Source organism: Eretmochelys imbricata, chromosome 9 (assembly GCF_965152235.1).
Source record: "Eretmochelys imbricata isolate rEreImb1 chromosome 9, rEreImb1.hap1, whole genome shotgun sequence".
In the NCBI taxonomy this organism is placed as follows: Eukaryota; Metazoa; Chordata; order Testudines; family Cheloniidae; genus Eretmochelys; species Eretmochelys imbricata.
In genome coordinates this window covers 1,861,316-1,879,942 of record NC_135580.1, presented here as the reverse complement: position 1 = coordinate 1,879,942, position 18,627 = coordinate 1,861,316, and the positions used below count along the sequence as shown (strand labels likewise).

General features: G+C 58.3%; 1 protein-coding gene across 1 annotated transcript; it reads left to right on the top strand.

The window, feature by feature from the left end:
• The first annotated feature begins 303 nt into the window (after positions 1-303).
• HES1 (hes family bHLH transcription factor 1) lies at positions 304-2,051 on the top strand. Its single transcript, XM_077826529.1, has 4 exons — positions 304-453; positions 640-735; positions 884-971; positions 1,555-2,051. Exons 1-4 carry the CDS (start codon positions 349-351, stop codon positions 2,049-2,051), a joined length of 786 nt encoding a protein of 261 aa, XP_077682655.1. The 5' UTR covers positions 304-348.
• Positions 2,052-18,627: the final 16,576 nt, after the last annotated feature.

The following is an 18,627-nucleotide window of genomic DNA, read 5'->3' as shown; positions in this document are numbered from 1 at the left end:
TTGATTGACACTGTAGCCTCCGGTGCCCCGGGCCCAGGCGTGCGCCATTGGCCGCCGGTCGCTGCGCCTGGCAACCAATGGGTGGGCGCCGTCCACGAGCGGGGCCGCGTGTCCCTGGCTCCCATTGGCTGAAAGTTACTGTGGGAAAGAAAGTTTGGGAAGTTTCACACGAGCCGCTCGCGTGCGGCCCCGGCTATAAAGAGCGGCGGCCAGGGACGCCGGGGGACTCGCTCCGCCGGCAGCCGCCTCGCCCTGGCCCCGCGGCTGGAGCCCGAGCGCCGCAGGGTCGCGCCCCGGGGAGGGGCCCGCTTGCAGCCGGCAGAGCCCGGTGCGCGGCGCTGCGGGAAGATGCCCGCGGACGTGATGGAGAAAAACGCGTCGCCGGTGGCGGCCACCCCGGCCAGCGTCAGCGCGACGCCGGACAAGCCCAAGACCGCGTCCGAGCACCGCAAGGTAAAGGCGGGCGGCCCGCGGCGGGGGGGTCCCTGTGGGGCTCGGCCCGCGGGGCTCGGCCCGGGGAGCCGCTGGTGGGGACTGCCCGCGGGGCTGGGGAGGGGGCGCGGGCGGGGGCCCCTGTGGGGCGGGCTGGGGCCGCTGCGGGGGTCGAGCCTGGGCACTCACCGCTCGCCCTCTCCGCAGTCCTCCAAGCCCATCATGGAGAAGAGGCGACGGGCGAGAATCAACGAGAGCCTGAGCCAGCTGAAAACCCTCATCCTGGACGCCCTCAAGAAAGACGTGAGTGGGTCTGCGCCCCGCGGGGCGGCTCCTCCGGGGCCGGGGGCCGCGTGCGCGCGGGAGCCGGGGGGCGCCTGGCCCGGAGAGGCCCGAGCCCCCCCCGGCAGCCAGGCTCGCCAGCGGGCTCACGTCTCCTCTCCCCCCGCAGAGCTCGCGGCACTCCAAGCTGGAGAAGGCCGACATCCTGGAGATGACCGTGAAGCATCTCCGGAACCTGCAGCGCGCCCAGATGACGGGTGAGTGGCCGGTGCCCGCTCCCGGGCGAGGCGGGTCCTCCCAGGCGTCCGCCCGCGGCGCTCAGGGGCCTCGCTGCCTCGGTTCCCACGCTCCGCGCTTGTGTACCGCCCAGCGCCGAGTCCCGCCGGCCGGGAGAGGGCCGGGGGCTGCCGGGGGTGGGGGGGGGTGAGGGGAAGTCGGTGGATCCGGGCCAAGGCAGTGTCTTGCACAAGTCACAGCACTGCGGGGGTGGGGGGGGGTGAGGTTAACTCACTTTCAAGGAAACTGGGAGAGGAAAAGGAAAACCCAGATCTGAAGCCCTTTGCAGGTGTAAGCCTCAGGCGATGGGATGCAGGGTCTGGGGTGGGAGTGAGTCAGGCAAAGCAGGCTGAAGGGGTCAGGAGGAAGCGGTGGGATATAGGACCCTGTGTGCCCCCGGGGAAGGGGGTGCAGGTTATAGCGTGAGATACGGTGTCATGGGGAGGGGAAGGAGCCAGGCTGGAATTGGAGAGGGGAGGGGGCCTACATGTGCCCAGAGGAGAGGGCATGCCTTGCTCCACTTGCCCCACAGGCTCTGATCTACGTCTCCCTCCTGCCCCACAGCTGCTCTCAGCACGGACCCCACAGTGCTGGGCAAGTACCGGGCCGGCTTCAGCGAGTGCATGAACGAGGTGACCCGCTTCCTCTCCACCTGCGAGGGGGTGAACACCGAGGTGCGCACCCGACTCCTGGGGCACCTGGCCAGCTGCATGACCCAGATCAACGCCATGAACTACCCAGCACAGCCACCGCCCCTGCCCCCGCCCGGGGCTCCGCACGCCTCCTTCGGGCAGCCACTGGTGCAGATCCCCGCGGGGGCAGCACCCCCAGGCGGTGGAGTGGTGCCGCTCAGCGGGATGCCTTGCAAGTTGGGGAGCCCGGCGGGGGAGGCCACCAAGGTGTACGGCGGCTTCCAGCTGGTGCCTGCCTCCGACGGCCAGTTCGCCTTTCTCATCCCCAACACCTTTGCGCCTGGCGGGGCCATGGTGCCACTGTATCCCAGCGGGGGCCCCGCCGGCGGGCCTTCGCTCACAGCGGACTCTGTGTGGCGGCCCTGGTGAGCCAGCACCGGTAGCGGGACTCTGGACTATCATTACCTGTTCATATTGGATTGTGCCTCTGTACTATAGCCCCTCCGTGGGGTGGGCCACTCGTGTTTTCCATGAGAGCTCCCTTGCGCCCTCCCCCCCTTTTTTAATGTGACACCAAAGATCCTGTCTGAATGCTCTTCCGATACAATAAATGCCTCGCTTCCTTGGGGAAGTTATTTGACAATAATAAACTGTCTGACTTGCATCTGGGAGCCCCTGCCTGCTGTGCGAGCCCAGGGGTTGCCCTGCAGACAATGCTGAGGCAGGCACTGTCTAGCTGGAGCTGCCCCTAGATGTTCTCTGCCCGGTCAGACAGGACAGTCTGTACAGATCTGACCTGAAAGCAGCCTGTGCACAAAGATCTCACTTCATTAGCAGCAGTTTAGTTCCTTTTAATGAATCTGATCAGGCGCCCATGGGAAGCGCTATGTTGTTCTGTTACAAAATTACAGTCACTGAGCCAAGTGGAGAGTGAGGGGAGATGGATTGATCCTGCCAATGAAGTCTAAATTCCAAGTTGAAATTGCAAGCACAGATGCGAGGAGAGCATTACATGCAATTAGGCCTGCTTCTTCAGGGTCTTAACCTGCTGTAAGTCAGACGTAGCTCTCCACTGAAATAAAGCAAGCTACAGAATCAGATTCATAACATTAAGAAAAGTTTACAAAAACACCCACTCTCTTCCACTGCCCCAAGAGCCAGCTGAGGGGTTTTGTTCACTGGCATTACTCAGCAGGAGCTTGGAAAGCCATAGCGCACCGATTGAATTAAACTAGATCCATGCTTTCCTTTCAGGAGAGCTGAAAGGTGCAGTCCTTTCCCCTTGGCTAACAAGCCAGAACCGAGTCCGGCTGAGCTCCCTGATTAACACAGGGCATGCGGTTTTGATTAGGCTGTGCTTTGCCTGAGCCCTAACGCAGAAAACATGTGGGTAGGGGAGCGGCGCTGGTGCTGGGCAGATGATCTTCCCTTACAAATACCAGCAGCAAGCGCCCCCTTTGACTTGGTCATGCCCCATTTCCCGGCAAGATGTGAGCCCCAGAGAGAGGCAAATGGCAGGCTCGGATTTCAGCTCACATAACCCTCCTTAACAAGTCCTAACTCAAAGCGGACAGCTTTAAACCATGCCAGGATCTGCAGGGAATTCCTTCCAAATCCCACCACAAAGACACGTCGGATTTTGTCTGGATTGGCCAGGTGCTTGACTGCATCCAGGTGTCGGGGAAATGAAAGCCAGAAGGACTGCGAGACCAGACAGATCATACCTGTAGCCCCCCTTCCACACACATGCACTCCCCCACCTCTGTTCCCCCCTCAGAGAGAGCTCCTTGGAGCTGCTGCCGGGGAAGGGGGAGGGCTAGTGCCCAGGGTCAATCTCTGCAGGGTTTCCTGCACTGCTTTTCTGTCTCCTTTCCAAGGACTATGAAGACAAAGCCCTTAGACCCCTTGAGCTGTTCTCAGTCACCACAACTCAACATCCCCACTAACACACAAGTTCTAAGTGCAGTCGTTTCCCCTTCTGTCTAGGGGGGAGGGGTGCCCCATGAAAGCCTGAGGAAGAGCTCTGTAGAGCTGGAAAGCCTCTTCCTTCCACCCACAGAAGATGCTCCAAGAAAAGATATACCCTCCCCCACCTTGTCTCTCTGCAATACTAATAACCTGTCTGGCTCTCTACACATTTTTCCTGTGCACACTTCACTGAAGCAGCTAAGTGCCAAATTTGTACGATACAAACACAGTGCTCCTCTCCTCTGCTCTGGGATCTGGGCTGTTGCCCCATTTCCTCATCTGGCTGCTAGTCACTTCCTCAAGTGCACCATGGAAAGCGATGGTGGGGTACTGGCGGGAGGGGTCAGTTCTGCATTCCCCGTCAGGCACAACTCCAGGCCTTCACGTACCCCAGTTCGATTCAGCAGAGCTCCCTGACGCCCAGGGCAGTTCTGCCAAAGTGCAGTGCCCTGAGGGGACATGCAGGCCCCTGCTGTAGGCTTCAGCCTGGATGAGTTACTGTTTTCAAATAGAAATTCTTCCCCCATTTACATCCCTTGCTACCTCACAGACAGCAAATGGGGTTTCATTGGGAGAAAACTGGGACAGAATTCAGCCCTTAAGTTTCAGTTTAAAAAATACTTTATAGGGAAGAGTAAAATATCTATATTAGGCTCTTCTTAATGCACATTTCCTATTTATCCTTGCTAGCAATTTATTGTAGTGTGTATATTGAAGGCCTGTTATCTGCTGCCTTGCTCAGTTTTAGCTGGCTCTACCTTCTTGTTTAAACCACGGAAAAAAAAATATCACTTAACACGGGTGTTGGAATCACATGTATTTAGTAACACAGAGCACCAGAAAGGAACAGCTTGTTTGGGTAACTGACAAGGCTACAAACTGTTCTGTGTCTGGCTCTTAAGACATCAGTATTTGGTTTCCAAAGACAGATGTTTAAACACATTGGATTAATTCTGTTCTCACTAACAGTGGTGTAACTCCACTGACTTCTGTGGGATGTCGCCTTATTTACACTGATGTCAACGAGAAAGGAATCTAATCCATTTTAACTTTTATAAACTGTTCACAGATACATGCGTTCCTCACCCCGTCCCTTATCTGAGAACCACGTCGCACCAGCTCTGGCTCCAGCTGGCCTGGAATTGAATTTATGCAAATCCAATGACGGATCATCATTAATAGTTCTGTCCTCTTCCACTGAGCAGTTCCCATCCCCTCTGTGGAAATATTTAGTTAAATGACGAAATCTATTTGAAAAAGACTGTGATGGACTATGGGAGATCATGTAGCACATCTAGTCCTGAAGTTAAAGACCAGGAAAACTCAATCAGGACGGTGTTTAAATATTCCAACAGAGAGAATTTGGGCCAGATCTTGGAAACCCTCCCTTGCCAGAGCTGTCCTTGGGACTAGTGACCGAGCAAGGTCTGTTTTGGGTTTGCAAGATCAGGCCCCTAAAAAAAAAAAAAAATGTGACGGGCCAAATTCATGCCCAGGGAACTGTACTGATGGCAGCTGAGTTACACTAGGGTTGACGGCCCAGCAAACTGAGGGTCTGGTCCCAGAAACTTTTACTCTAGTGAGTAATCCGTACAAATACGCCAGGCCCACTGCACTGGACGGCCCTAATCTCATGCCGAAGCGCATGGAGAATCAGCCTTTAGTTCGAAGGAGAGGGTCGGTCTATTTCAGTGTGCTGCGCCTACATTCATCCTGCCCAGTTATGAATTAAAGCCCAAAGTTTGAAGAGTGGCCTGTCATTGGGGGTGACCGTTATTAGGCACCTTGATGTGATTTCCACAGGTGCTGAGCGCCCACAACATCATCCGAGACGCAGAGTGACTGGGAAAATCAGGGCTTAAGCTGGGCAAAAAAATCACTCCCTGCTTTGAAGATGTTGAGCTCGGTGGCCAGGAGAGGAAAGAAGGCCTCCATGATAACACCCACCTGCCCCAACTCACCTGGATTTCACTCCCCTCGTCTGTGACTCCACATGAGCCATAGGAACCCAGGCCAGGGTCCCCATTAGTGCTTCAACAAGAGGTGATCCTAGCCAGCGTGTGACAGCAGCTGCCAGACCCGGCTGGGATTTCCTCAGGTGTCTTGGACATTCCGGGGGATCGGGCAGCCAGAGCCAGCTCCTGCAGTACACTCAGCCAGCAAGTAGGACAGGCCTCAGCCCAGCCAGCGGCGTGAGGATAAGCCTCAGGAGGAGGCTGAGGAGGGGCCCTTCCCCGCCGAGCTGGTGATTAGGGTTATTAAATTGGTAGGCAGCAGCTGCAAACCAGGACCAAAGTTTGCTTCTCGGCGGCACATGTAGGGCCGCCCCCTGGCTGGGATGCTGAGGAGAGCACATTGGGCAGGGGGCCCAGGGGTGCTGCTCCCCCATGCAACTGCACCACCCCTGCGGGATCCATGTCCACAGGGGCTGGCCCAGTTGATGGGCCTTTGCCCGCAGCAGCACCGCAAGGGAAGGGTGCCCAATGCACGGGGCTCTCCCTGCACTACTCATCCCCCCAGGACACCTGCCTTGTCGCACCACGCACGCCCACTGCCTGGGGACCTGCCGCCGCAGCTGGCTCACTCTCCACATGCTCCCTGCCCAGGGCGGAACCGCCCCTTGCTCCCCGGGGCTGCCGGGCTCACAGCCCAAGCTCCGAGAGCCGCACGAGCCCGGTGCCAGACCAGGCACTGGGAGCACTGGTGGGCTGAACTCACTCCTGCCAGCTCCAGAACCCGAGGTCAGGAGAACAGAGCGACCCCCATGCCATGCCGTGGGGGGATCCAGGAGCGTGGGGGAGGCCACGGGGGGCATGTCTGACACCCACCTTTGCTCGGGCCTGCGAGCGGGCAGCACCCAGCACCCTGCCTGTCCGCCACTGCTGCGGTCCTAGCACCTGGCAGCCTCTGAAGGGGGAGCCTGCTCCAGCTGGTCACTGGGCCCGATCCTGGGAGGAGACGGGGGGGGGGGGGGGCTGAGCAACCTGGGCCCTGGCTGATGCTGCTGGGCCCGGTTCTGCAGGGGGCTGAGCACCCTCTGCTCTGGCTGACCACACTGGGCGCTGGACCCTGCTCAGAATTGGGCCCCCAAAGAGCTGGTCTTTGCGGGGTGTTTGCTGAGCTCCTGGTGTCTGCAGCCCATGTGGCCTGCAGCCCGGGCCCTGTTTAAGGGCTGAGGGGAGGGTGGGGCTGGTGAAAGGTACCAGCCTGGCAGTGCCTGCCTCTGCTTGCACCAATCCAGGGCACAGAGGGGCTTCCACTGCCGCCAGGGGCATAACCCCATAGGGTGAGAGCAGGCCCTGACTCCCAGCCCAGCTACAGCCCACACCACCTGCTGCTGCCCTAGAATGTCCCCCCAGGTGAGAGCCCAGTGTCGCACTCCTGCAAGGAGCACCCTGGCCAGCGTGAGAGCAGGATGCTGCCCAGTGGCTATGCAGGGGGGCAGCTCAGGGAAAGTGCAATCTCAGCACCCAGGGTGAGCTGAGGAAGCAGCTGGAGGCTCTGCCCCTCCACTCCCAGGGCAGAGGGGAGAAGTGTTGACTGCCAAACCTGTTTGAAGAACTACCCAGTGAAGCGTTGGGGTGAAGGACAGCCCAGGGGGCAGGCCTTCTGGCACTGCAGAGGGCAGCCCACTGGGGCCCAGCTGAGCTTTGGGCTGGGGCACCAGTCCTAAACAATGGGAAGCCAAGTCGTCAGTTCTTTGCAAGTCACATTTGCTGCAGGACCCTGGGATTTCACTCGGCTGCTGGCCCGAGTGGGACTGGGGAAAGGGGCTTATGATTCCCAAGGGTGACGTGTGTGTGAGTGAAACACGTTCGAGGCAGGACCAGCCCGGCAAAGGGCTCCACTCCATTCCTTGCTGGTTGCACCATAAACTGGTGTTTGGGACAGTTCCCCAAAGCGTACAGCGGAGCTGCAGACGCGTGGGAAAACCCTCTGCTTCTGCAAACGGAGGAGACAAGCCCAGGGCTGATCTCCCACTGGGGACGTGGATGTGGGGAGAGCCAGCTCCTTGGCATTGTCCCCTCACCCAACCCCTTCCTCAGAGCTGTTCCCCTTCTAGTGTTCCTCAGGGTTGAGGCTGGGGTGCGGCCTGGGGGATGGGCGGCTCTCCATGGCACCCTCTCTCCAGGGACAAGGGCAACTCCCTTGGAGAGGGCTCTGGCATGGCTGGGAAAGGGGATGGGTGCAGCTCAGGGTGCTGAGGAAAGGTAGCACAGGCCAGTGAGGAGGGTGGCCAGAGAAGCCATGCAGGGGGGCCTGTTCTCCCCAGAACTAGAGCTTGGTTCCCTGTGGATCCAACCTGGGACCTGCAGCAAGAGGCTGACCCAGCCGAGCTACACGGCGTGCGACCTGCATTCCCACCCCCTAAGATCAGAAGGAAACTCCCAGCCTTGCAGAGATCCTGGTCTCCACCCTCTCCAGCAGCCCCTTCTGTTGACACACACCTGGCGCTCCTTTGCGCCTAGAGATGCACACACGAGCCTGAGCCTTGCCAAGAGGTCACCCATCCCGCCCCCTCTCAGAGCAGTGATACAAGGAACCCAGTCACCATGCTATGAGTGCAGGGAGCACAAAGCTGAATCTGGGTGAGATCAATCCTGCCTGCAGGCAAACAAACTGCACCGGGAGAGCAGCAGTGAAGCTGGAGCCCCTGGCTGCCAGCTGCACGGCAAAGCAGGGAGAGCCCGTTTCTGGGCCCCGCTCAGGGGGAGCAGCCCACTTGGGCAGCACAGTCTCAAATCGAAGGGCACCTCTTGCCCAGCAGGGATAGTCCCACACCAGGGACAGGACACTCCAGGAGCTTCCTCTGAACCTCTCCCTAGCAGAGAGCAGGCAGGGTTGTCTCCCCAGCGAGGGCTTGAGCCCTAAACCGGAGATCCAGGGCAGAACTACCCCCCGTGCACTGCCTCGTCTGCCCCCGCCAGCTCACGGCCCCTGGGCCTGGGGTCTTCCTTCCCACTGGCCTAGGAGGGGAAGTTTCGAATGCATCAGTATTGGGCCTAAACTGAGTGAGACATAAGGACCCCGAGCTTCTCTTTCACCTCGGAGAGCACAGCGGGGTGCGAACATTGACTGGTCCCTTCCGCCAGCCCAGAGCCCAGTGGAAGCCTCTCCGCGGGTGAGCCCACGGGCAGGGATCCCCCCGGGGTTTCACTGAGGTGAGGGTCTGGGCGGAGGGCCCCTGAAACAGCACGTGCCACTGCGAGGCCAACAGCCACACATACGCTAATGCTGCTCTTGCCTGGACAGATTTTCTGCACCTGCAGCCCCGTGGGGAGGGTTACACAGGGTTGAAATCTCACCTGACAGTGCCCCTGTAAGGGACATGCCCACGATTACCCAGCTCCACGACTAGAATCCAGCATCCACTGCCCTGCACCTTGTGTCATCAGTAACACCGGGGCAACAGGAACCCAGAGCGGGGGTAGAACACTGCCCAGCTGCTCTGTACCCACTTTGCTCTGGTATAAATGACTCCACGTGGTGAGAGGCAATGGGGAAATCGGGCTCCAGCAATCCTCACGCCCCATCTTCTGCTCTGTCAGCTGTGCTGGGGCTGGAGGGAGGCTGACAATCGCATCACACATGTCAGTGAACAGCCACCGGCTGGTAGGCTCTGCCCACCCAGTCTGGAGCCACACTGGGATGCAGGTTGGAACTTCCCTCAGAGGTCAGGAGCGGGGAGGCTGGGCCTGGTGATCCACTTCAGGACCCTTCGTAATTCAAGCCACTGATCTAAGGGTTAAACTGTCTATTCCCTCCCCCCCGGCCAAATGCCAGTCCTGTAAGCAAGCGCTCCCCTACGCTCAGAGGTTTGCCAGGCCTGGCTCCAATACAGCTGACCAAGTACATGCTCCGGGAGTAGCAGGAAGGCAGAACCCCCACGGCACATCTTGTAACCATCGATCACGGTTTGTCATTAGCTCCTCTGTGCGGAACTGGGCTCTCTTCCTAAATTCCTGTGACTACATTGTTCATGTGATAAGTAGACACGTTAAGTATTAACAGAGTTTATGTAAGAAAATGATTCCGCACCTGATCCTTCACAGGAAGTTAATATAATTGAAGTAGTTCAGACAGGCTGGATTGGCTGGTGTATGAATCATGCAGTCAAAGCTTGTCTCAAGCCTTCATCTCTACTTGTCAGGGACTGTTCTTCTAGGAAGAAGGAACGCCCTCTCTGGATACTGAATATACAGATCTGTGTGTTACAAACCGCAGTCACACACATGAGTATCAACAGGACCAGACCCACCAGTGAGTAGCAGACCGTTACAGCAGCAAGGAGCAGCCATTCAAGAGAAATGTGATCAAGTACAGGAGGCCAATGTGCCAACTACTCTTCCGTCAGACAACAGCACTGGAGTGTCCGAGGAGTCTGGACAGGCCAGAAGCCAACAGGAAGGATGGAACTCGAGACCTTCGCTAGCAGGAGTCTGAGTTAACTGTGAACTAAGCAGCAGGTCTTTATCTCAGCCCCTGGAGGGACACCTGATCCCCACAGGCACTAAGATAGCATATTGCATATAAAGTCCGTTCAAGTGACAAGGGTCAAACCCAGAGATGGGCCCAAACTGAAACTTCAGATCCAAACCTGTAGCCAGGCCAACTACGAGGAACTCTTTCCTGGGCTTTTCCAGACACAAAATGTGAGCCATACACTTGCAGCCAGGATGACTTTCACTTTAGGTCAAGGAAAGCAACACAGCAAGAAAGAAAGAACAAAAGTAAAGTCTCCAGCAAAAGAAAACAAAGTGCGTACATCTCCCCTGTAATACGCTGCATCAATGCAGTCTTCTAAAACAGCAGCGCTGCCCGGAGGCGGGCAAACTGCATCAAATGGAAAGGTGCAGTGCAGAGAAACACACACATAACAGGGACAGGGCAGCAGAGCTCACTGAACTCCTTTGGAATTTGGATTCCAATCCTCATACCCAAACCCACAGCTTTGACTCCAGGTCAGATCCAAAACCAGGAGGAGCTGGTTTCCTGGTCCTGGTCTGGATAGACCAGAAATCTTCTAACAATGAACTAAGGCCGAAATATAACCAGACCAAATCACAAGATTTCTGCTTCTTCTAATCCAAACACACAGCGTAGCCCTTGGACCCAAGCCCCAAACTGTAACCTACACCTAATCCAGACACTACCTCCTTGGGCCATCTAGACACAGGAGAGCAGGAGTTCCCCTGTATTAATGTCTCTTTTATACAGAGCAGCTTGCTGTCTGGTGTGTCGGACAGATGCTGCTTTCATTCGCTGTCATTATCTTTCACCTGGAGATAACTCCTGGCTCAGCTCCAGGACGACTACAGCTCCCCACTCCAGCACTGGGGTTATTGGCTCAAGCCTGGGAGGCAGTGCTCCAAGGACTCCATCCTGCTTGGTGCTCAGGTCCCACTGCAGTCTGGTTCTGAGCGCACACAAGGGCAGGATCCTTGCAGAGAAGGGAGGAGCCTCGGGGCAGGGCACTGAATGAGCACACCCCAGAAATGGAGGAGAGGGTTCCATGCGGTATCTCCAGACTCCTCTGCCCACTCCCTGCAGCTGCTGGCTGTTACTGGCTGGAGCTGGGGAGAGAGAGAGACAAGGTCCCTGCCCACAGTCTGGCGGGTGACCAGAGGTCGCATTTAGTGGAGATCAGTAGGAGTCATTCAGGGCAGAGAGACGTCACGGCTTGGGGAGCTCTCAGCTTCACTTTTGCACCTGTTTGCTTTAGCTTGGAGGGGGCCACTGGGTGTCTGTCCAGCATCCCTCCGTGATCCCAGCCAGGTGGAGTGGGGGTACGGGCCGGCCCAGTCTGCCCGGGGGATCTCTGCAGGAGAGGCTGACTTAGCAGCACCAGGCACTGGGCCAGGCAGAACATTCCCTCATTTCCCCTTCAGAAGGCTCCCTAGGTTCCTGTCCCCATGCCCTGCTGCAGTCTCCCTAGGGCCCTGCTCACCCTGTTCTCCCAGATCTTGATCTCTCCCCACTGCCCGCCCCCACCCCAACCCCACCGCTTCCTGCAGTTGCTCAGGACAGATCTCAAAACCTTCTGCTTTAAAGGGCCTGGCCCCTCCAGCCCAATGTCAAGGAGAATCCCCATCAGCAGGGGGAAGAGCTGGAGCTATGTCCCACTGTGGTGGGGTGGGGGGGCACTCACCACTCAAGCTCCTCCTTCCAGCTGGAGCGGGAGGGGCGGGGATATTGCACTCCTCATCCGGCTCCTGACGCCCCTGCAGGCCGTCTCCCTGCCTCCGCTGGTCTTCTGTGGCTCAGCCCTCGGCCAGATCGCAGGGCCAAGGGAAACCCCTTTCAGGGTAACAGAGTCCAACAAAGAAACAGTCTCTCTGCCCTCAACAGGGTGTTCAGACCTGGCTCTAGGCCATTTAAACACACCCCTTCGCTCTGGCTTCCAAACAAGCCCTGTCCCCTACCCGGGGCTTAGGTTAGGCTCAACCATCCTTTCTGGGGTTTGTGCCACCGTGCTGCTGCCAGGGGAACCCAGGCCCACCCACTACTGCGGGTTCCAACCCACAGACCCCTGAACCACAGCCCTGTACTGCGTCCTTCACTTCATTACTGCTGCATGCCTGGGGCTCTTCCCACCTGGCCCCTTCTCTTCACCCATAGCTCAGGGCCAGAGCTCTCAGCTCCTCGCTCCCTGCAAACCCCACTATGCCCATTGCCAGAGCCCTGCAAACCCCAGCTAATCCCAGGTACCTATGGCCAGAGCTGCACCCCGCCATGCCTACACCAACACTCCTCTGGTCCCAACCAGGGACTGCCCTGCCCAGGGCTCTGCCGCACCTTTTATCTGAGCCAGCTGGGCTGTGATTGGCCGTCAATAGCCCTTCTAGCCCTTGGAGGACCAGGCCTCGGTAGTTTCCAAGTGGCTGCTCTGGAGAGGCCTCTCTAGGCAGGCCTGGAGGACCCACCTTCACAGCTCCATTCCTCCCACAGGATTGATTCCTGGGATAGGGTGTAGTAGGACACCACCAAGGCTGGGTACAGCCCACCACACTCACACATGGGAATGGGTCTGACTCTGTGCAGCAGGAGATAGTGGTCTCATCCCTACCAGCTGGTTCGTCACAGGATTCCCCAGTCCCACCACACACAGTGACTTCAGTCTGCAGCTTCCAGACCATGGGGTGCCCCCTCCCACCTCAGGAAGTGGGAGGAGATGGAGCCCTGATTCCGCTGAAATCCTGGGGCTTTGAGAGGCTTTTGCTGGGATAAAAGCAGCAAACATTGCAGGGACCTTAGCAAACACATAGGGACTGAGTAATGAGCCTCTTCTGCAGAGACACCTACTCTCCGCCTAGTTCTGACCAATCTCAGCCATAGCACATCCAGCAGGGTGGTATTGGGGCCATAGCAGCCTCTCCAGAACCCAAGGAGCTGGAAGGTCTGATGGTGAGGAGCAGACTGCAGCCGCCCTCTCCCGAATCTGCAGGTGAATCCGAGCAGGCCACCTGCTATGTCCACGTGCCTGGCCACCTGCTATGTCCACGTGCCTGCATTTGTCACCCATGAGATGCAATAAGAAATGAGGGCCCAGTCCTGCAGAGAAGTCACTCGCCAGCTTGCAGGAGCTGGCCCCTAAGTGGGAAAGGTCCTGCTGAATGTCTCCGGGCATCCTGCCATCACTCCTGCTCTTCACGACATCTCTGAGCCGGAGCCAGAGCTGAAGCAAAGGGAGCTTTGTTCTGTTAGGGCTGCAGGACTTGGCCCTCTGCTTTGCAATTCAGGGAGTGAGTGTGAGGGGGGACGGGAAGGAATTCAGTGCACACATCCCGGTCTGTAAATAGCCCATCCCTGGCCTTTGGGGAGTAGAGCAGAAATCTCACAAACTCTCAGGTTCCTGCCCTGGCCGCAGTCTGATCAGAAGGTAACAAAGTCATTGCACCGGAGAGACCAAGGCCACCAAGTGCCGTGCAGAGCTGCCAGGCCTGTCTCCCCTGGGGCAGCTTCCGGCCCCTGGGACCAGCATGCAGGCCCTTGGGAAGCCTCTCCCTGCTCCGGTGGAGGTGGGCACTGCTCCTCATTCACACACTCACATCTCCACCCTCTCGCTGGAGCACTTGTCAACAGCACGCAGGCCACCTGGAGAGACAGGCCTGAACTCAGCCCCCAGGGCCCAACTCCACTGGGAAGGGTAGATGGGATCAGCTGACCCATGTCATCCTGATGGGCCGAATCAGAACCTGGCTCGGAACTCTGCAAATGCCGGGAAGAGTCAGACCAGGCTGCACTGGTCTCTCTGAAGAGCCAGCTCTAAATCCTGGCCCTGAAGCCCACGGAGCCTGGGGAAGCCCACAACCCCTGCAGACACAGGCAGAGAAGTCACTCACGCTGCATACAGCGGGAGAAAGATCACAGAGCAGGAGCTGTATGGGAGCGTCAGGCTGGTAACATACTGCAGCAGACACAGCGTTGCCTTTGCTCTTAGCAGCTCTGCCGAACCCTGGCAGTGGGTGGGACGAGCGCTGGCCCACGTGCGGAGCCCTCAAGACTCCTGCTTGGATTCCTTTCGAACTTTGGGATCCTGGCCCTCAGCCAGGAGATATTCCAGTGGGTGACTTTAAAAATCCCTCTCCGCGCTCCCTGACTCTCCCCATTAAAGTTTATCAGGCGATCAGTCAGGCTGCAGCAGAGATCGATCCACGGGATGTTTACCAAGGGGTTGCAGTCGGAGAGAGGAGGGAATGCTTGGAGCAGCAGATGCTATTTCTGAAGGGCCTGAGGTTTTGCCCCAACACTTTTCTCAGGCCTGGCTGAGCTGTGCTTTGCACCGGAGCTTTTAGCCCCCCTTGCACCTCCCTGATCCCTGGGTCTGCCGGGGGTGGGGGTTCAACCCTGGCACACTGTAGAGCTGTCTCAGGCCTATTCTAGCTCAGGGCAGCCTGTGATCAAGCAAGGACCACTGGCGTGCAGTTCATTCCTGAGCCATGCCCCACCCACCCCCCCAGCAGGGCTCCTAAAGCCAGGGACTGTGTGGGGATGGCCTAGAGTTGACGATGCCGTCTCTGTCACCCCAGGTTTTGCCCTGTGCAAGGGGACTCCCCAGTTGGCTGCCAGTTTAAGGGGGCTTTGCACCTCCTCTCACCCTCCATCCTCTCCACACACAACAGCATCCCCTGTTTGAGTTCTCTGCTCAGGAGAAGAGATCAATGTCCCACCAGCTCCCATGGGGCAGCCAGGCTGATGTTTCAGAATTAAAACACGTATTACAACAGATCTCTGGAAAGAAAAGAAAGAAAAGGAAGGACAGGTGTCACCATTTTTAAAGGGAAGTGCTGTTCTCTCCATGAAGAGTTGCATGATTTTTTATTACATTCCCGAACTGACTTCATAATGGAGAGAAGTAAAGAATTTGTCATCCCAGCTCGATCTTTATTGCCCTTCAAGACAAGAGCTGTCACTGTAATGAATCTGAATGAACAAGGACCATCTTCCACCCATTAATAATTGTTCACTACTCATCTTTTTTGTCGCTTTCCATGCTGATGCTGAGTAAGGACGGGGGGACTCAGTGGCTAAAAGGACTTGAAGGGCAGCTTCTCCTCTAGGAAGCCAAAGTGCGTGTGCTGGAGGTGACCCAGTGGAACAATGAACGATAAGGCAAAGAGCCATTTTATTAACCAAATCAACTTTGGGTCACAGCCTGGAAAAAGAGACAAAGAGACAATTCCGATTGTTTCTCAAGCTGCAGTCGCATGATAATTACAGTAAAATAACAGCTGAGCAAAGAGCAGGGCACTGTAAACCGGGCTGTCTCCTGGCCCTGCCCTGCTGGGCACTGGCGTGGGAGAAATCAATGCGCAGACAGCCACCAGGGTTCCCGCAGGCTTTCTGCTCCTCACCCAAACTTCAGCTCATGTTTGCTGTCAAAAGCAACACAGCCCTTAATTGAAAACAGACCCACCCTGTACCCAGGAACGGGCCTAACCCTGCTGTCCTCACTCACTCAGGCAAAACGGAGCGACACAGAAAAGGCCAGGCAAACTGAGTTTTGGCTGAGGGCTGGACTGCGCGGTTGGAACATTTGCTGAGGAACACCTGGGGCTGGAGAGGGTGTCCCTGCCAGTGCAGTTCCTGCCATCTGCCGCTGGGTGGCAGTATCATCGAACCGTTTGCCACTGCCAAGGCAAGGCAAGGGGCTGAGACCCGCACCCTGGCAGGCCCTTAGGTGTCAGGGCCCCTGGGGTGGGGGGCTGCCTGGCTGCTCCCTCGGCTCTGCACGCTGTGGGGCCCCAGCACTGGGCCAGGGAGGAGGCAATGCAGGGGAGTGTGTCCTGGGTAACACTGGGACTCTGACTGGTGGGAATTTGCACATGGCCATCCCCGTGACATCTCATTGGAGCACATCTCCCTGCAAACCCCCGTGCATCACCCAGGGGTGCATGCCACCCGGTCAGCACGGAGCGACGTGTGCAGTACAAAGGAGTGCCCCCCCCCGTCATTCCTTCGCGTGCACCTCCCCACCAGCGATCACCCCGACCCCATGGGATCCCCGGGAAACAGCGGTTTTTGCTCTAAATCTGGAGTAAGTGGAGTCAGTGGGTCAGTTTATGCCCCAAGGCCCCAACCCCACAGTGACTCCAGGCCCACTGCGGCTGCCCTGGGCAGATTGGAGAAGGCTCCTCGGCATGTCTCTGACTGGAGGCCACGCTGAGGATGGGGGATGGGAGCATTGGGGCAGACCCAATGGTCCATCCACTGCTCTGATCCACTGGCCGAAGACCCAGCTGAGGGCAGCAGGGAGCAGCGCTCACCGGGCCCTGGCGCAGTGCTCCTGGCCCTGCCCACACCAGCGAGCGCGGCCTCAGCCTGAGGTTTCCATCCCTAGCCTGTGGGAGCATCTTGCTGAGCTCGCGGCCTGTCCCTTGCTGGCTCCGCACCCTGCTCCAGGGCTGGGGCTGTCTGGGATCTCCTGAGCCGGCTCACCCTGGCCCAGTTCCACCCTGTGGGCTCAGATCACAAGAGCCCAGCAGTGAGAGATGGAAGCGGCCTGTAGGAGCGGAGTCCGGGCCCCGCAGCGTAGGGCAGAGCCTGCTCCCTCAGGCAGGGCGCACCAGGAATTAAATTGGCACTACCAACGAGGACGAAGTGACAGCTTTCTCCGGGCTGGGCCATGCACTTCGCACTTGTGGCGAGCCCATGGCAGGCCCACGGGACCCGTGGCCGTGGCGCAGTCCCCTCCCTCGGCCCCCGCTAGAGTGCCATGTTCAGCCGTCTCGGGCGCCTCAGAGACCAGCGTGACCCCAAAGAGGGAGCGTGCTCACTCCAGCCCCACTGCTGTTGGCAGAGGGGTTACGCACCTGGGGGCCAATCCCAAAGGGATAAATACCCAGTGCTGCCAGCACCCCAGCGTACAAAAGCCAGGCAGAAGAGGTGCGTCTTGTGCCCTCTAAGGGGTGAGATTCAGGAGCGGTCGATGCCCAGTTTGGGGGGGGGGGGCAGAACTGGCCCCTGCGAGCCCCAGGAGTTCCAGCCTGGAGACTGACAGCTGCAATATCCTTCCCCGGGGGGACCTGCCTGCAGAGGATGCAGGAAGAGGCAGCCTCTGGGATCATGAGCATTTAGGGCTTTCGGGAGAAAAGGGAACACCGTGTACAACCCCCGACCAGCACAGAGCCCTGTGCAAGGGGCCAGCCCCAGTCTGCCCTCCTGGGCCCCTGCTGCAGAGGGCACAGACGTAGGGAGCAGCTCGGGTCATTCCTTGGCCTTTCTTCTGCCTCCAAAGCTGGGCACCCCCCCCCCCACAGTGTTTCTCTCTGACACTGGCTAGCAGAAACTCATGCTTCAAATAGCCTCCGTTCTCCAGGCACGTCTGCCAGGTCCTGTTCCCTCACCCGGCTCGCATGTCAGGCTCCAGGAAGCCAGCTTGGACCACACGTGGGCAGCGGTGCGGGGCAGCGGTGGGTGGTGCTGAACGTGGAAGCCAGCTTTGGTTCTGGGTGAGCCTAGCTGCCCATTTAATGAGCTGATAAACAATGAGCCTGACCCAGAACCCATGAGATCTCCCCAGACTTTAGGAACATTTGGATTCGGATGGAAATCCAGGACCAAATTTTGGCATTCGTCCTCACCTCTGTTAGGACCAGTCTTCTGCAGGGGTGGCTGAACGCTGCAAAAACAGCCTTTGTCAAAACACGTCCAGCTGGGCCGGGGGAATGGCCCATTGCGCTCACTTTCCGCAACCTCCGGGCTAGTCTACCCCAAAAATGCTCTCGCGGTGCCGACGCCGTGCGTCTGGGGAAGATGCTCTATCCCGAGGGGAGAGAGCTCTTCCGTCAGCATGACAGCTCCACCCCCGCGAGCCGCAGGAGCGAGGTCGTCAGGAGAGCGTCTCCCACCGACCTCGCCCTGTCCACACTGGTGCTGAGGTCGCTGTAACTTACGTCGCTCGGGGCGGTGGCCTAGTCACACCCCGAGCGGTGTAGGTTAGTCGGTGGCAGTGTAGACCTGGCCTCAGTTATAACCATGTCAGTCAGGAGCAACTTCAGATTTCCTGCAGTGCCCCTGCCAGGAGCGTCGAGTAGCGTAACTTTAAGAAGGGTTCTTCTTCCGGTGTCCACCCTGCTCCCCACCACATCTGTGCACACGTGACTGCCCCATCGCTGCACTCCGCCGGGGCACTGGACGAGCATTCGCACTCAGGCAGCTGCCATCCCACGAGCGGCTTCATATTCCGAGGCCCTCTGCCGCCGTCACAGGTGTGGAGCTGAAGCCATTTGCCACATTGCAGAATTTGGCCCTGCGGCTATCTCTGGCTAAGCCAGGCTGAAGATCCCCTTTACCGACAGGAGGCAGCCCAGCCGGCGCCGACCCGCGTGGACAGGGTGGCCGTGTGTTTGTAGAACGTGACTTGTTCCGGGGCACGACGACTGCTCAGAGGCACCCGGGCTACATCTGCCCCGGGGAGAACGCTGGGCTCGGCCCCGAGAGGAGCCCTTTGGGGCCCAGCTGATACCTGCGTTTCAGCTCCGTTCTGCGGCACCATGCATCTCGTGGAAAGGGGGCCCATTGCGCCCGTTTGCGG

Coding starts and splice junctions, on each gene's coding strand:
- HES1 (XM_077826529.1), top strand. CDS start 349: ATGCCCGCGGACGTGATGGAGAAAAACGCGTCGCCGGTGGCGGCCACC. Junction 454..639: donor CCGCGTCCGAGCACCGCAAG/GTAAAGGCGGGC, acceptor CCCTCTCCGCAG/TCCTCCAAGCCCATCATGGA. Junction 736..883: donor TGGACGCCCTCAAGAAAGAC/GTGAGTGGGTCT, acceptor CTCCCCCCGCAG/AGCTCGCGGCACTCCAAGCT.